The following is a 19,757-nucleotide window of genomic DNA, read 5'->3' as shown; positions in this document are numbered from 1 at the left end:
TACAAACACCACAAAGTCATTTATTACTGAGCTGAAAGCTGACATATAAATCTCTTGCAATCTGCATGGACTTACCCACTGGACTTGGACAAGCTGAGTTGGAGTTGTTGAGGTCACCACCAAGCATTGCACCTGGATAGAGAGAAGATACTGTTTAGAAGAAAGTAAAACAGAATTTACAGACTAGTAATCACATTCATGTGTACAGTATAAAGCACTGGATATGCTCTGGAGGACCCATTACAAATTACAATTCACTGTGAAAATTATAATGCAACATTGCAATCGAAGACTAACTACTGTACCAAGCCACATCTGTAAAATATTTGTGATTCTTCAAAACACCCTGAAAAAAAATTCTACCTAAAACAACTCAAAAGAACTGACCATTTTAAATGTCTTGTTGCAGAGGTCACCCAAATAAATATAACTTAGAGAGTTCTTAAATTCAGAAGTGTTTTTTCTACTTAATAGAACACATCAAATGTAATGATGAAACAAGCACCCAAAAGCAACAATAAGGCTTCCGCTTGTGAAACATCTCATCCGCTATCTCTGGCTACAGCACATCCCTATGCAAGTATACTCAAATGGAGCTTGTCAACTTGCAAATGCTTACACTTAGTGGGAAATGAGCTAAGTAATCCCTTCAGATGGTGGGGAAAGGAATTCAGTCTTAAACCCTCAATGACAGCTAAATCAGTACTGCCATTTAAACAGAAAACATGACTTGATATTGGGCCTAGGGAAAATAAAGGTAGTTCCTGGAGTGTCAGCACAACACAGATCTCTATAGTTAAAATATAAAAAAAAGGCAAAATGAAGTAGATGTGCTTTCCAAACAATGATCGTATGTGCAGAACTTTACTGGCAAGCTTCCTGCAACAACAAGTAATCAGATGACCAACAATCTTTTTTTTTTTCAATAATAAATCTTTATTATTTTATCAATTTTTTTATACAGCAAAGAAAAAGAGATACAAATAATACCCTAATTAAACTAGTAACACCCATACTACAAACTATGTACACTATTTACATAAATGCTTCCATCCGTTAAACAACATCAATGAAGAAAAGAAAGGAGCATGTGATAACAAAAGTCAAAAGATCTACTATCATTAAAATGAATTGTTCTTACCAACTTTCAAACTAAGTATGCATGTCCTGGGGTTGAACTGAGTTCGGTACATTAAACTAATATAATGTTGAAAATGTGTTCCCACACCTTCGGGCTATTAATATTCCTTTTATTATCCTTAATTAAAAATAGAACCCAAATGATTATACTTATGAATATTTTCTTACTAATGAAACTTTATATAGCTACAAATTTTTTAACTCCATTCCAAACTTCATGGGAAAACTTTAAAGGTTCAGCCATGAAACATATTTTAGCACACAAACTTTTAATTAAAGATGACCAACAATCTGGATTAATACTACCTATTCCAGCTATTCATATTTGCCTCTTCTAATGTCTTTATACATCTCTATAATGATATGCTGTATCCCTGTAGCGTAAGCCATTTCAGTCATTATGGGTACATTTTATTCATAAATCTCTGCCAAGTACTTCCATTTTTCCATCCATGATTTCACATTGTTAACTGCTCCACATATAAAATACAGGTACCAGATATAAATACAATTCAAATTAGAATTTGAAGAAAAATATAGAATGTCAAATTAAACAAAACAGCATTTAACATACAGCATACAGTATAGTGATGCAGAAAGTATGACAGTAACTACAGTTGATGACAGATACAGGTTGCAATATATACAAAAAATGCAAATGTATAATGTGTGGTCTGAGGTGGCCCATAACATACATAGACTTATATGTAGGGAGTATGACACAAGACCTGTTGTGGTGTTACATACTAGCTCTAGGTTTTAGAGTTACTATACACTGGGAGTTCATATTCATGTTGATACATAGTATTACTGGAGCGTTTCTCCCCGGGCCTCCGCTGAAAACAGGCTCTGTGGAACCTAGTCGGACATTCCCGGTCAACAAATGTTAAATAAAATAAATAAAAATAAATAAGTAAATTACAGAAAGCACAAGTAGTTGAGAATGCAGACTCGCAGAATACTGAGGTTCATTGGTTCACAGGTTCATAGGATGATACTAGGCTATTGGCCCAGAGGCTCTTATAACCCTAGCCAAGAATTTCGCCCATGTTCCCTCAGAGTCAGCACCTCTTTCCCAGACACAGGTGGGATCCTGGGGGTGTATTTTCTGTTTCCCATCCAGTCATCCAGGTTCCTCTTAAACAGGGCTAGAGAGGTACTCTGCTTGACATGGAGAGGGAGTCTATTCCACAAATGGGGGAGTCTTTGGGACACAAATCTATCCCACCAATAAGTTCTATTAATGTCACAGACCAGGTTAAGGCCTTATGTGCGGGTTGCTCAAGTGGAGTTTGTCTTACGGATATGCAGCAACTCTATCAAGGCTGGGTCTGAGATGGCATTTCTACCAGACACAGGTCACCTCTGAGCAGTCTGTGTGAGACTGAGTAGAGGGACAGGGCTTTTAGCCTATCTGTATAGGATAGGTGTTTGACACCCTGGATTTTCCTGGTCAGGAACCTCTGTGGTCTTTCCAACTGCTGCATGTGCTTGGTAAGGTACATGCTGAAGGGGGCATTGTACTCAATAATGGGTCTGATAAGGGAGGAATACAGGGATGTTATGACCTCCTTGTTCCCGGATGAAATACCCTTACTTGTGAGGTGGGTCATCTAGAAAGCCTTCCGTACAACAGAGGCAAAGTGGTGGTCAAAAGTGAGGTTGCTATCAACCTGAGTGCCCAAGTCCCAGACGACTGACTGCATGCTTAGTACGCTGCTATAAATGTGATAAGTAGTGGCGATAATAATGTATAATAACGCATCTCTTGGCATTCAGTTTGAGGCTGTGCTTCTGGCACCAGTCATTAGTTTGGGTAAGACCCTCTAGGAGGATGTTCAGATCACTAGGGGAATTTAAGACAGTGCCCAACTTGCAGTCATCTGCAAACTTGGTCAGCTGCAGACCACTGGTTTTGGCTTGAACCTCAGAAAAGTATATTCCAAACAGTAGAGGCCCCAAGACTGATTCTTGGGGTACACTGCTCGTTACAGGTCTACTACTAAAGGTGGCTTCCCCTAATTTGACTGAGTGGGTTCTATCAGTGAGCCAGTTAACTACCCATCTGGTAACATACAGGTTGATGCCTAGCAGGGAGAGTTTATCTATTATGCCTGAGTGGGGAATAGTGTCAAAGGCTTTGACTAGGTCAAAGTAGGTTGTGTGCAGCATCTTCCCATCATCCATGGCTTTGGTGACCATTTCAAAGAAGTCAACCAAGTTTAACAAGCATGATCTCCCATTGACAAAACCAAACTGTGTGGGGTCAAGCATTTGGAGCTTGCCAATGTCCTTGATTATAAGGTCCATGACAATGCGTTCCATGGCCTTGCAGATCAGGCTAGTTAGGCTGATGGGCCTATAACTGCCTGGGTCAGTGGATGCTCCACCTTTGTGTAAAGGGATGATAGTGGCTGTCCTCCATTCAGCTGGGATGAAGCTGGTGCTCAGGCTTTGGTTGAATAAAGTGTCTAATGGAGCTGACAGCTCATGCCTGAGTTCATGTTGGGTACAAAACAAAAAAAACGACTAGACAGAAATGCTCACTTTATTCTACAAAGAAATAAAGCTTTCGGGATTACCCTTCTTCAGTATTTTAAAAGACATTTAAAACCACCATTTTTATACAATGTAGTCAAAAAAGCACATGACACAGACAACCAATATCATCCCACAATTAATTAAAGATCTTTACACTTTTATGTTATAGAAAAAACTTCTAAAAAAAGTATAAACATAAATAACATCATATGAAAATGGAAATATAAAAGCCTACTTGATGAATTTACATTTATAAAGATATAAGTAGTTTAGGACCTTGCTAAAAAAAATATACATAATATGTAAACATATGAACATTACATTGAATTGACTGCCTATCTTAAATGGGGAGCTATCATTTATATTGTTTCTACCTAGCTACTAATACTGGTTTAATAGTTGTCATATTGTTAAGACCTGGTTTTCTATGAGCATCCAACCTAATGATCCACCTGTATTCAGCCATCTCTAACTTACTGTTAATATCCCCTTCCCTTAAACTCTTAAAGACCACCTCTAGTACCTTAAACTTAAAGTAATTTGACGGACCTTCATCATTCATATGTTTAGCTAGAGCATTAGTTTCTACCTTTCTCCTAACCTCTAATTTATGTTCAATGACATGGTCTTTCAGTCACCTTACACATTTTCCTATGTAGAACCAATCACATATCATATATGTAGCCAAATATACTATTGCTGTTGTGTTACATGTGGCTTGATACTTTATATTATATACTTTCTTAGTTATTGGATGTTGAAATGATGTTTTATTACAAATATTTCCACAGCAGCTGCAACTATAGCAGGGAACTTTGCCTGGTTAATACTACTGGAATTGTCAAATTAGCATCAAAGTCCTTATAACATAATCGCCTTTTAAGATTACTACTATTTCTATAAGCAAATCTAGGTGTGGGACCTAATAGTAGAGACAATTCTGTTATTTATGTTTATATATTTTTTTAGAATTTTTAGTATAACATAAAAGTGTAAAGATTGTTAATTAATTGTGGGACGATATTGGTTGGCTGTGTCGTGCTTTTTTGACTACATTGTATAAAAATGGCAGTTTTAAATGTCTTTTAAAATACTGAAGAAGGGTAATCCCGAAAGCTTTACTTCTTTGTAGAATAAAGTGAGCATTTCTATCGAGTCATTTTTCTTGATTTGCTATATTGGCATTACGTCTAGTGGAATAAGTGTAGTTGACTGTGCTTTGTTTTCATGTAGGATACAGTCAGGGATGTTATTGGGTCCCATAGAGACTGTATTTTTTGCCTTTGACAGGGCATTAAGGACCCGCTCCCTGGTGATGAGGAGGGAGGAGTAGGTGCTGGGGATGTCCTGGTTTACTGATGGGGGGTGAAGTTTTCACTGAACTTGTCTTCCAGCAGGTTGGCTATATCTATGACATTTGTGTATGTGGTGTTACTGACCACCAGTTCAGAGCAGATTTGGGTGTTACCTTTGAGACTGCGGACATATGTGAAGAAGGCCTTGTGATTGTCCTAAGTGGATGTGGCCAATATGGACTCGAAGTTAGCCTTAGAGAATTTCACCAGTGACCTTATTTGTTTGTTCAGCCAAAGGAGAGGTTGCATCCAACTTGGCACCCGCACTTTCTTGATCCTGGACAGCAATTTTTTTCCTTTTATTATAGAGTTTGTTTATTGCTGCTGTCCACCAGACAGGTTTACTCTTCCTTGAGGAAGATGATTTGGTCCTGTCAGGTACTGCTGAGTCCATAGAGCTATGTAGGTACTCATATAGCAGTTAGTATAACTGAAACAAGTGGGTTAGATGGCTTCAGAAATTGAGGGTGAATTAACCAATGCTGCATATTCTCACATCTGTAAATAAGCACATTTGTTTTCTAACATATCCTTGTATCTGTAGACATGTTTTGTTCTTTCTTATGTGATCCTATTCACCTTGGTTGTGCCTGCAAATGGTCCAATGAGATCTGTGCACTATGCTGATAAACAAACAAAAAATTGTCAGCCACTTTTTCAAAAAAAAGAATGACACAAGTAAATAAAAGCATTATTTGAATAAGTTTTTTGTAAACCTATTGTTTGGATTCTGTTTTTGTCTTCACTAAACAATTGCCTATTTGGATAAACAGGAAACTGGATGTACTTTTTCTCAAATAAAAATACAGCATTATGAGGCAGTAACCATGACAGCACGTCAATTTTCCTGGGGATAGCCTTAACCTTTTTTTTTTTTTTTAACAATTACACTGTCCATTGTAAGGGCCAAAGCTATGCTTTTTTTTTTTTTTTTTTTTTTAATTTCTGCTTGCATTTACAGTGCATACCACTAGAGGGGGATACTTAAATACTGATAAGCACTGTGCTTCTAAGCAAAAACATACTTCCAGTAGTGAAATGCCAGGCACTTTTCAATAATAATACAGTGTTTTTTAACTGTAGAAGATCAAGCAAAATGGAACACTGTCATATAGAATACCACTGATGTTATCTTTCAAAGAATAAAGCAGTGTGTACAGCAGTACGTAAAGGCAGGTGGTAAACCTGTGATACTACCAAAAGCATGTTTACTGGAAAATAAGACAAAATGAGCTCTTAGTTAAGAAGTTCCTTCATTTTATTAAACTTTATGTTACTGACCTTCCTCACAAATAGATACAGTATTTGAAACCAACTATAAACGGATGCAGACTGCAACATGGCTAGATGACTGAACAGACTCACAGGCAGAACTATAGGATACATTATTAGGTTCATAGGTAGGTACTAGGCTATTGGCCCTAGGGCTTATATAAGCCTAGTCAAAAAGGTACCCTGGCTTTCACCATCCAAGAAAATTATTTTCCAGTGCTCCTGTCGAGCAGAGCCACAGAGGTGATCCCCATGGGGAATTAATTTCCTATTTCCCATCCAATCATCAAGATTTTTCTTGAAGAGTGCTAATGAGGAGCTCTGTTTGATATAAATAAGTAGTTTGTTACAGAGTATGGTAAGTCTCTGGGATAGGAATCTATCTCTCCAGCATGTTCTGTTTATTGTGGTGACAAGATTTTGGTCCCTAGAGCATGTAGCTCGGAGGGATTGGGATTTCTTTAAGTGAAGCATGTCCAATAGCTCTGGGTTTGACATAGCTTTGTATGTTAGGCAGAGATCGCCTCTGAGCAGCCGATACGCGACGGAGAAAAGCTGGAGTTTTTTGAGACGGTCTGCATAGGGCATCTGTTTGAGGCTGGTAATCCTCTTTGTGAGGTATTTCTGCGGCCTTTCCAGTTGTTGTAGATGTCTTGTGAGGTACATACCAAAAGGGGTATTGTACTCTATAATGGGTCTAATGAGTGACGAGTAGAGAGGAACAATGACCTCTTTTTTTCCTGGATGAGAAACCTTTTGTGATGAAGTGTGCGACGTAGAAGGATTTCCTGACTACTACGGCAATGTGATTATCAAAGGAGAGACTACTGTCCAACTATGTCCCAAGGTCTCATCACACTTTCAGTGTTAAGTAGACTACCACCTATGTAGTAGCTCGTGGGTATATAGTTTTTACCAAAGGGGATGACAATGCACTTTTTGGAATTGAGCTTGAAGCCATGGCTTTGACACAAGGCATCTGTCTCAGTGAGGCCCTTTTGTAGGATGTCCACATCATTAGGAGTTTTGATTATGGCTCCTAGTTTGTAGTCATCTGTGAACTTGTTAGCCAAAGACCTTCTGTATTAGCCTGTACTTCAGAAAAGTAGATACCAAACAGGAGAGGACCAAGGACTGAACCCTGTGGTACTCCACTTGTCACTGGTATGAAGTCGGATTTGGAGTCTGCTACTTTCACAGTGTGGGTTGTGTCAGTGAGACAGTTGGCAAACCATCTTGCGACATACGGATTTATACCTAGTTTAGTGAGTTTATCTATAATTCCAGAGTGGGGGATGGTGTCAAAAGCCTTGGCTAGATCTAGATAGGCTGTGTGAACCACCTTACCCTCGTCTATGGCTTTGGTGACTGCTTCAAAGAAGTCTATCAGGTTTAGTAAACATGCTCTGCCTTTTACAAACCTGAACTGGGTGGGGTCCAGAGTTTGGAGATTACCAATGTCTTTGTTTATAAGTTCAATGATGATACGTTCCATGGCCTTGCAGACCAGGCTCGTTAGGCTAATGGGTCAGTAGTTTCCGGGGTCCGTGGTGGCTCCCACTTTGTGGAGTGGGATAACCGTCGTTGTGCGCCATTCAGTGTGCACAAAGTCTGAGGTGAGGCTATGATTGAACATGGTGTTTAGGTGGGGTACCAGTTCATTCTGTAGTTCGTGTAGAACGCAGCCTGAGATGTTGTCAGGTCCCATGGATGCTGTGTAATTGGCTTTGAAGAGTGTGGTTTTTACCTGTGCAGCCGTGATTACACGAACTTTGCATTCTTCCGATATAGAGATGGGCCCTTTAGGGGGTGAGAGAGGGGTAAAGTTAACACTGAACCTATCTGCCAAGATGTTGGCAATATCAGTTGGTTCTGCATATTTAGTGACATTGTGCTGTAAAACTCAGAGCAGATCTGAGTGTTGCAATTGAGATTCTTGACAGAGCTATAGAATGCTTTGTGGCTGTCTTTAGAATCAGTGGTGATTTTGTTTTCATAACTAGCTTTGGAGAATTTTATGAGGGATCCTAGCTTTTTACTGGGACTGACCAGGGAGTTCCTCCAATCATGGGATTTTACTCTTTTTTGCAACAGTTTCTTTCTTTTATTGTAGAGTTTGTTTATGGCAGGGGACCACCAGATTGGCTTCCTTTTTTTGGAGGATAGCAACTTGGCTCTGTTAGGGATAGCATGATCCCTGCACTTGTGTAAGGGCTTATAAAGTGCACTTGTGCAGGATTCATCAGTCGTGCCTCTACTGTCTGACTGCATGGATGTCTTGAAGTTTGCCAGTTTTGTCTTAAGAAGCATGAAGTTGGCTTTGGAGAAATTTTTTATGGTGGTTTCCCTAATGAGGGGTGTGGGCGGGATGTGGATGTCTAGGGTGATTAGCTTGTGGTCAGATCTGACCAAGGAGGAATTGACCTCTGGTGTGGAACACTGGTAACCCATGTTGGTAATGACCAGGTCTAGGATACTGCTGCCCCTGGAGGGGGTGTGGGTAAGTTGATCCAAGGTGTTGGAATTTATGAATTCCAGAAAACGTTGAGCAAAAGTGTTGGTACATGAGTAGTTTCCCAGTTAATGGTGGGGTAGTTGAAATCGCCAATATTAGGGTGTTGGGTTGTACCCTAATATTTTCCAGTGTATCAAGAAATGAGGAGTGGGAATCCTGGGGCATGATGGGGGAACTGTAGCAAGTTACAATTTGGATTGCGGTCTTGCCCAGAGTTAGTTGCACTTGGATAATCTCGGATGCATTATGCTGAGCAACTAGCCTGGAGGTGTGGACATCCTTAATGAATACGGACATGCTTCCACCTTTAGTGTTTCAATCCAGGTTAGGTGGCCGAAATGTGTGGTATGAATTACAGCCTGGTAATGCAGGGATGCTCTTTGGAGCCTAGAACCAGGTCTCTTGTCACTACATAGATGTTAATGTTCTCCATTTTAAGGAGTGCCTTGAGTGAATGCATTTTGAGGTTTAGACTTCTAGCACTGAGTAGCATTACCCTCAGATTTTGCTTGTTTGTACCTGTTATGGTTGTGAATTTGTCATTTGAACCTTGCCTAAAAAAGGCACTATAGGGGTGGCAAGAGCCTTAGCTAGTATCCGGAATCCCAAGGGCAACAGGTGCAGGCCATCTCTGGCAAAGCATCGTGGTCTGTCGATCATGTCATCCCAGGCAGACAGATACTGGATCCCCTTAGAATGACACCAGTAGTTTAGCCAATTGTTGAAGTCAAGCATTTTGTCCTTGTACTGTGGTATCATTCTGGGTGATGGCAGGATGCTATACAGGGCTAGTGTCATACCTGCCTGGGCTACAAGATTGGAAAGTTCATCCATGTCTCTTTTCATGTAGTCTAGGGAGGTACATCTCAGGTCATTCAGACCAACATGGACAATAACAGAGTCATATTTGTACTTTTTGTGGAGTGACCTGAGTGTGTGCATTATGGTGCGGATCCTGGCACCCGACAGGCAGCTGACAGTAACTTTCTACTTGTTTAGCCTGTTGAGTGTAACATCAGTGTGCTTGACTACAAAGTCACCTATGACTAGACTGTTGGGTACGTTGTTATGCCTTATGGGCTGTGGCTGAGTGGCACACTGAGTTTGTGGACAATGTGTCATTTGGGTTGTGTTGGGGGGGGTGAAGGTTGCTTGCGTTTCTGCTTTTGATGTCTCTGTTGCTTGAGCAGATTTTTATTGAGAGCCTCCGCGAATGTAGGTGTGTGTTTTGTGTTTTTATGTGTGTGTTTTGGTGGTGTAGGTTTTGAGGGACTATGTGATGAGTGTGGTGTGGTGCAAGTGTTTACCTTCTCCTTTTGACTGTCTAGTCCAGTTTGGGTGAAGAGAGCTTTGCTTCCAGTTTGGGTATATAAGTGCATTTCTCACAGGTTGTAGTGTTGTGTGGTAGGAGGAGAGGGTTGTCTGTGTACATGAGGCAATTGCTGCATTGCCCCAAGATGTCCAGATTCATCAGGTTGTTGTTGTGTCTTTCGGCTTTTCCCGGTTAGGGGTCACCACAGTAGAACTCCGGTCCGCTAATGATTGGCAGTAGATTTTTACGTGCCGAGTTGCTGATGCACAACCTTCAACGAAGGTACGCCCATTCACGCATGTCTCCACACAGAAGACGCTCTAGCTGAGAATCAAACAGGACAATGTCTTACTGTGAGGCGACAACGCTACCGCAGCACCACCACTGGATTCATCAGGTAGACAGGAGAAAACACCGGCAGCTGATACTTAGACATGCCTGGATAGGTGCTTATTTATTAAGTACTAAAAACTGTTTTCCACTAGACAAGTGTGGAAAGTTAAGTGCTGTAGTAATTTGTAGCTTATTTAGTGCTTAGAAAGAGTTCTGAACAAGTGTTGAGCTCAAAGAACAGATCTGACTGCTAAAACCAAATAACTGGCTAGTTCTAGAGGAAAATTTGAAGAGCAGACTTTACGGCGCCGGGAATAGTTTAACCCTAGCTAAGTGGCAATACATAAAGTGTAGTATTTATTTATTTTTATTATAACAGTAGCAAATGAGCAAACTGATTTAAACAAATTAACCAATAAAAAGCTAAAATCTGAGCCCCATTCCAGCAGTCTTCGATCAGACAAGTTCTAACTGCACACTCCTGCCACTAGGGTGCAGGGGAACCTTCTCCAAAACAAGATGGTCTGGATTAGTGCTCAAGTTATACAAACAAAGCTAGACTCAGCAGGTCTGAAATTTGTCTATGCTACAGCAAACAAGACGTACCAATTTCAGAAAGAAACAGTTCAAATAAGCAGGCACAATAAGCCTTTAACCAGAAACTCCCAGCTCAGAAGGGCAGAATCTTCCCTCTCCTCCCACAAAAGAGTGCAGACCACACCTTCTTAATGTAAAACAACTGGTATGAAGCCCAAGTGCATAAACCAAAGGCTTAGAATAACAGTTACAATTTAATCAGGCTAATAACAAGCAGTAATAAATGCCACAGAATAAAGGCAATAAAGTAGGAAGAAACACAAATACAGCAGAAGCAGAGGAATAAAGTGCTATTTTTTATATAACAATAGCAAATGAGCAAACTGATTTAAACAAATTACCCAATTAATCAGTAAAGAGCTCAAAACTGAGCCCTGTTCCAGCAGTCTTCAATCAGACAAGTTCTAACTGCACACTTCTGCCACTAGGGTGCAGGGGAACCTTCTCCAAAACAGATGGCCTGGATTAGTGCTCAAGTTATATAAACAAAGCTAGATTCAGCATGCCTGTATCTAGTTTATGCTATAGCAAACAAGGCGCACCTGTTTCAGAAAGAAACAGTTCAAATAAGCAGGCACAATAAAACTTTAACCAGAAATTCACAGCTCAAAAGGGCAGAATCTAGCCTTGCCTCCCACAAGAGTGCAGACCACAAACCTTCTTAATGTAAAATAACTGGCCTGAAGTCCAAGTGCTTAAACCAGAACTAATACACTTTTAGAATAACAGACACTGAGCCTTCAACCAGCAATTCCCAACTTAGAAGGATGCAAGCTACCTGTCCTGCCACAACAGTGCAGACCACAAACCTTCTTAATGTAAAACAAGTGGTCTGAAGCCCAAGTGCTTAAACCAAAGCCTTAGAAAAACTGTTACAATTTAATGAGACTACTACTAAGCAGTAATAAATGCAGCAGAATACATACAATTGAGTACTTTTAAGAAGAGGCAAAAGCAAAATAAACTGCAAATATATTTTTAAGTAAAGTGCAAGGAGAGAGGAAGGAGGAGCAGAAGAAAAATTCAAGGTTAAGAACCTAAGTGGGTTGACCTTCTCAAATGTTCTCTCTGTATTGGATTGAACACCAGACTGGGAGGGGTTCCCAGATCAAATTTAAAGCAGGGGCAGGCAACTGCAAAGCCACCAACTATAACACCACTACAAGAATAGGGTGGCAGGGAGGGGAAAAAATAGTTTCAGGACAAATGAGAAACAGACAGAAAACTCGCAGTTCTCAGTGGTTTCTAACTACACCTTTTTTTCATCTTCTTACATAGAAATTAATTTTTGCAGTTTTGAATATGATGGCAACTTTCCACCGTCATAGTGTGATAGCTGATCTTCCAGTATTAAGAGAAGTAAAACTATACTTTCATCTCTTTGCCTTATGCATTTACAAAGCTACATCTACACTATGCCCTTTACAGATATTAATATACATATTAAGTTTCAGGTAACTAACATATTTTCAAATAAAAATGGAAAAAGTATGAATAAGATCAGTATTCTTACTTGGAATGTCTGTAACAAACAGCATGTCTCCATGTCACTCCTGGAAAATGGAAGACATGAATCTAGTGTACTATCCATGGATTAATAACAAACATGGGTAAGCAAGTTACTACAGTGGTGAAGAAACTGGAGATGAACTATGAAACTGTGATGAATGAGTACTAAGGTCCTGCATGTACAGTACATTACTACATTGTTAGCATGGTGCTGACAGTATTATCACCATCAGTTTGTTATTTTGCAAAGTCCCTTGTTGTGAGAATGGATAATGTATGTGTGAACATGCAGAGGTGCATGCACACACCTATACAGCCTTGTCTCAAGAGTGTATGATGCAAAACGATACAGCACAGGTATAGACACTATTAGGATTGCATGAAAGCAACACAGCATATATCTGTTTCTATATGTTTAAAGGTCTCTGTGCTACATTTTGAACACCCTGTCTCTTTTCATGTTTGAATAAATGATACAAAAAAACAACACAACTTATGCCTTACTGATGCAGTAAAACAGATAAGAACTGTCCACTATCCAAGCAACCCATGTTCAATTAGTGTCTTGGGTGCTTATCAGTGAAGCTGGGTGCATTGGTGAACCTATTCTGGGGCACTGGCCAAAAAAGGAAGTCCTTTGATGGGATCTGATGGAGACCATATCTCAGAAGCACTGGGGCAGCAGGCAAAGTGGACAAGAGACAGCTGTTCTCTGGGCCTGGGGGCAGAGTACATGGTTGAGCCTGTCCTCACAGCCTTTTCAGCCTTAGGAGTGTTATCATTATGCTGGGAAGGAATACAGCTAGAAAAAAAAAACAAAACAAAGCTACTCACCATGTTGAGAGTTCCACATTAGAAGGAAGTGATTGTGTCCATGGCTGTGGGGCAAGCAGATAACTGATTTTCTATTCTGGCCCTGGTTTGATAGGAGGTTAATCCAAAGTACCCGATGGCAGGAGTGGCTCCAGAGGAAGTAAGCCAATGGGGCAGTGGCTGTTCCAGGTTCCTTTTCTTATCAGGGCAGTGACTGCTCCAGGTTCCTTTTTTTATCAGGGCATAGCAATCTAAGTAGCTAGCTGGGTGGTCATGCAGGCCAAGTGTGAAAAAAAAAAAACAGCATACAAATAAAGGGTGCAACTTCCCCCAATCCACTGTTAAAAATGAAGGACCATTTCCCTATGAAGGACCAGTGAGTGCCATTATGTTACAAATCCTGGCAATGTTCACGCCACAGGAAAAACTACAAATTTGACATGATCAAGGATTATGGTTTGGAGGAAGTGTCTCTATGTTGCAGTGTAACTAGCTAATGGCGTACCTTCCAATACAACAAAGTTGGTAAACGTCATGCACAAAGATAGCTAATGTCTCAGGAGAAAGAGAAGAAAATTTCATTAACCCAAATTCAAGCACAAAAAGTCAGACTTACTCTATTACAAGATAGTATTTTTAACAAACATAACACATTTTGCCAACACTTATATAAAACAATTTTCCCAGTGCAGATACTGGTGAACAGCAAAAGCACTTTAAATGTCTGTTAAATGTTCTTTGAATGGGAAGGAAAAGGGGTCAACCACTGGATTACAACGATGGCTTTGATACCTCCGGAAGAAGGTGGAAAAGGGTCTGTCGGCACCTAGACTGAAAAACTGGAAGCATTAAAACCATGTAGTTCAGCTAGTTTATTTTGGTGAGCATTCGCAACTACTGTTAAAGAGCTGCTTTGAGAACACAAAGCAGAGCAATTCAAGTAATAAAGTGAAAACAGGTTTCAGAAGTTGCACAAGATGCCTGTGACTTACACTACTGACCTATTTATTTTGGAAGGTGAAAAAAGTAGCATGACTCATATAAAAAGGGCTTCAAGAGGATTCTGCGAAAAGATGTCTTAAGATTGCTTTACTATGGCAGGTCCACTTCAATAAAACTACTTAATGCTTCTTCTGCATTAAAGCAGTCAAGAGTTAAAAAATATGACAAACTAACTGAGATTTAGTGGTAACCATAAACAAACACATATTAGCTTTTTAGATTCCTGCTTGGAAAACAGCAATGTGAAAGACAGAAACTATACCAAACAAATGCAAAAACATGAACCATCTAGTACTCCTAATGTTTGCTGTAATAACATCAACAGAAATAATTTAGGTCTGAATGTTTTGGGCTTAGTACAATAGCTTCCAACACATTTGGTCAAGAAACCTAGATAAAGCTAAAAATAATGGGGGGGGGGGGTATGCAAACAAAATCAAGAACAATCTTTAATTATTATTATTCTAATTCACTAAAAGTTAACAGAACAACAGGTTTTGCATAATGCACATGTTTTGAATAAAACTTATAAAACTCTAATCCTATCATTACTGACTGACCATAATCATGAGTGATTTATCTGAAAATTAAACATTAAAAAAAATTATGAAGGACAGGGCAAATTTGAAATAAAATCTTAAACAGCTGAGGTATGGGTATCACTCAAAAGGAAATGTTTGATCAATATAATCCAATACAGGATTTGAATACTTTTTTTTGGGGGGGTGCAGGATTTTAAATGACGCTTGGTGCCAGAGCCATGGGCTCAAGCTCAATGCCAAGAAATGTATAGTTATCCCCTTTGGGAAAAAACATGCATCCGTGAATTACCATTTAGGTGGCAGTACACTAAACACCGAAAGTTTGATAAGAGACTTAGGGACACAGGTGGACAGTGGTCTCACCTTCGATAACCACATCGCCACAACAGTCAGGAAATCCTTCTATGTGGAACACCTCATCACTAAGGGCTTTTCATCCAGAAAAAAGGAGGTCATTGTCCCACTGTACTCATCCCTCATTAGACCCATTATAGAATACAATGCCCCGTTTGGTATGTACCTCTCAAGACATCTGCAACAACTGGAAAGGCCACAGAAATACCTCACTAAAAGAATCACAGGCCTAAAGCGGATGCCCTACGCTGACCGTCTTAAAAAACTCCAGCTATACTCTGTCGCATATCATCTACTCAGAGGCGATCTTTGCTTAACATACAAGGCCATGTCAAACCCAGAGCTGTTGGACATGCTACACTTAAAGAAATCCCAATCCCTCAGAGCCACACGCTCCAGGGATCTAAACTTTGTCATCACAATAAACAAAACAGGCTGGAGGGATAGGTTCCTGACCCAGAGACTCCCCAGACTCTGGAATAGATTGCCCATACATGTCAAGCAGAGTGCCTCTTTGGTCCTCGTCGAAAGGAACCTTGACGATTGGATGGGACAAAGGAAATTCACCCCGGGGATCACGTCAGTTGCCCTGCTAGACAGGGGTCCAGGGAAGTAAATAGTGTGGGAAGAAATAGCCAGGGAATTGTTATGGCTAGGCTTGTATAGGCCCTAGGGCTGATAGCCTAGTACCAACCTATGAACCTATGCAGTTATGATTTTTTGAATGTTATTATAACTGTCTATGAACAAGTCTCAACAGTGGACTTAAACTCACTGTTTCCTACAAGAATAAAATGATCAGAAAAACAGAGTCCTTGTCTATCCCGTAAGAGTATATTCACTTTTACATGAGAATTCCCTGTACTCCTGAAATAGGTTCATAGGTGTTTACTAGGCTAATGACCACAAGGGCCTTTTTAAGCCTAGCCATGCATCCCAAACCCCTGACAAGTTCTGGTACTCTTGATAAGTGTAAGCAGGGACTTGGCAGATGAAACATTTACAAACAGAGGGCTCAGAGATGAACCATTTACAGGTTGCCTGTTTCCATTAGAGAAATAGGTGCCAAACCAGGAATGTCATGTTCCCCATCCAACTGTCCTACATTTGAATTGGGTTACAGAGGAACTCTGCTTCACATGGATGGGGAGCCGGTTCCAGAGATGGGATATTCTCTGGGATATATATCTGTCTTTCCAGCAGGTCCTATTTATATCACAAGCACAGTTTAACTCTTTAGAATGGGTGATTCTGGTGCTACTTGTTTTGTGGATATGCAAGAGGTCCATCAGAGTGGGGTCTGACAATGCCCTGTATGCCAAGCATATATCTCCCCTCAAAAGCCTGTAAGAGACAGAATACAGAGATAGGGCCTTGAGGTGGTCTGCATAGGACATTTTACTTGCACCTGAATTCTTTTATTGAGGAACCTCTGTGGATGTTTACTGTCAATCCTTGGGACTGGAGAAGTAACTGTAGGATACACACGTTTGCTCACCTGGCCACACACAGACAGACAGACAGACACACACACACACACACACACACACACACACACACACACACACACACACACACACACACACACACACACCCTCAGCTGATTGCAATGAGAACAGCACCCCCCTACCTATCTCAGTACACAGGCTACAGAGCTCCGGACTTTAAGTAAGAGTCACAGCATATGTCTATAAATTAGTACCAGCCTAACTGCCCTTGTGGGTCATACTAAGTTCAGCCAATTCCTCATATGAGAATCAAACTCTGCACCTTGTGCCTATAAGATGAACACCCTGACCACTATATCAGCTTCTCACCATTTTCAAAGACTAACCTCTGAATTCCTAGTAAAGGTACATATATAAAACTAAAACATCTGCAAGCTGCCATGATTTGCTAAGCATAACAATGTAACGGTCAACATGGGAAGTCTAGAGCTGGAGTGATCAAGGAGCGTTTACAAAAGGTTATGTAAAAATGGGTCATACAGGCTTATCAGTATATTTAGTGTTTGTGTCACATCACTACATTTACACAGTTGCTATAGTTTAGACCAGACACAGAGAGCTATTGTGCTAAGGTGTAATTGCAAATGTAATATTGGCTTTTAAAAGCCAGTACTGAATAAAAGAGATCTCTGTAATGACTGATTGAGTCCCACCAATACTTTGCACACAGGCCAGTTGCCCTTGTTGCTCTTCCCTATCAAAGCTACTGCTTGGATCTATCTTGTATGCCTACAGAGATACAACCATTGTTTGACTGTAACACAACTTTTTTGCACAAAAATACATTTCTTTCACAAATATGCAGTATAAAATCAGCATCTACAGAAAGACTTTTGATACTAACACCAGTGTACATCCCATTATCTACCACAGAACTATCATATTTTACATTTTGCAACTCACACCATTTATCAGGTATTCTAAATCTAATATAATGTGTTTCCACTATAGAATTTTGGAGAAAAGCTCTCAGGAAGCAAGTGATTTCTTTGCTTAGAAGTTCTCTGGAAAGAAAGGTGTTAATTAGCCACTTGCTATTCAGGATTAAATGAGTTATGAATTTGTATTTTAATGACTGAGAAAAACTACATATTCTTAAATTCTTATGCTGAGGCTTCTTTATTTTCAGACAGTTTAGTATGGTTTGACATTACCATAACAATCACAGCTTCAACAAGAAATTAAAGACATTGCAGCCATAGTCAGCTTACCATCTTGAAAATATGGAACACTATACTATCTCACAAAAGATAGAAAAAATGGGAAAATGTGTAACTTACATTAACAACTAGAGAGGGAGCTCACAGCATGATTTCATTTTACTTTACACTTATAAAAAATTCTCTTGATGCACAGCTTATCAACAGGCACTTTGTTGCAACACATTTTCCTCTTACATTATTTCTCAGGGTAAAAAAGTTATAATACAAAAGCTGGGGTAGTGTGTCTTATAAAAAAACAAAAATAGTCAGCATGAAGCAATCAAGAACAGATTTGCAACATCATGAATACAATATCATCCATGACACCAACAAGCAAAAAAGTTAAACTACAGCCATAGTCAACTTTCCATCTTCAAAGTGTGGAATACTACAAGACTGAGCATAACTGTGGAACAGTGAGGGAAAATGTGGCACCTTTACAACTTTAAAGGAAACTTACACCATGGGTAAAAAGTATACTTTATTTTTATTTTATTTTACATTTGTTTATTGGGAAAGTCCAACTGGAACAAGGTCAATTTACAGTGGAGGCCCGGGGAGAAAAGCTCCATAACATAATGGTACTAATACAACAAATAGGGTTGCCACCTTTCATCGTGGCTAAAACCGGAGTAAAGCCACACCCCTTGCATCATCAGTAACCCCATCCCTCACCACCCACATTCCACCCATTATGTGACATCACGATGGCATCACTCGGCGAGGAATGCCCCCTTTTTCTGTAAAAAAGCATAGTAAATTAGCTGATTTACAAACTCCGATAGTCTGTTTCCTTTTTGAAACAGAATACTGGAATTTGTACAGTGTTTTCCGGACTATCGGAGAATCAGTTTGATTTCCGGATAGTCTGGAAAAAAAAACAGAGGGGTGGCAACCCTAACAACAAATGACAAAAACATTTCTGTACAGAGGCATATATACAATCAGAGCTCCATGTCTTTATATGACAACACAAACCACGATTGACAGAAAATTTCCCTACAGTGGCATATATACAGTCTATCCCTCTCTGCTTATCAGAAAATTCACTTGGTTACAATATAACATTTTCCTTTTACACTACTTATAAGGAAAAATGTACATAGCAGCTGTCATATATTATGTTTTATCACATACACAGCTCTTCAAACATAGATTTGAGAGCAAGTTGCAAAGTCCAGGCCCTCCACAGAGAAAAAAGTAAGCACATTATTGTCATATTCTCTCTTAATACCTTTAGTTACAAATTCTCAGTGAAAACAACTTTGGCCTTTCTCTTCACCTCAGTTATTAATTCATTCTATCCACTACATACTTTGATCTCTATTCCACAAGCACAAGAGTGTATACACACACACACACACACACACACACACACACACACACACAGGAACCCACTCATCCATTACAGCCACTTGGCAAAGTGTCCCTTTTCACGGGTGACCTGGAACCACTCTCTGGTTAAGTGACTTTCTTAAAGTCACACAACAAGCAAACAGAGGTGAAAGGATTCAAGCATTGAACCTTTGGCTATAGGAAGCAGTTCAATAATATAAGCATCACACCACTCCAATTACTTAAAACATTAACAGAGCAATAAGTGTTGTTTGGACATGCATTCTCTGAACAATAAAAACTATGAAACACTAATGACTAGCATTTTGACTGACAGTAATCCAGAGGGAAAAAAACACTTTATGCACTTAAATATATCTGTTCCATTACAGATCCATGCCCTGCACCACCAAGCTTGTCTATTGAA

The 19,757-nt window shown here is 39.8% G+C and overlaps 1 protein-coding gene across 4 annotated transcripts in view; it reads right to left on the bottom strand.

The window, feature by feature from the left end:
• The window catches only part of MEF2D (myocyte enhancer factor 2D), a 1,758,957-nt gene that overhangs the window by 261,300 nt on the left and 1,477,900 nt on the right, over nt 1-19,757 (bottom strand). For all 4 annotated transcript variants that reach the window (XM_044079787.1, XM_044079789.1, XM_044079788.1 and 1 more), the window contains exon 8: nt 76-132. In XM_044079787.1, coding sequence (XP_043935722.1) covers nt 76-132 — 57 coding nt within the window. The remainder of the gene's footprint in view (nt 1-75; nt 133-19,757) is intronic.

Source organism: Protopterus annectens, chromosome 8.part0, assembly GCF_019279795.1.
Source record: "Protopterus annectens isolate FY-2018-M chromosome 8.part0, PAN1.0, whole genome shotgun sequence".
NCBI lineage: Eukaryota > Metazoa > Chordata > Ceratodontiformes > Protopteridae > Protopterus > Protopterus annectens.
This window is presented reverse-complemented; position numbering and strand designations above follow the sequence as displayed.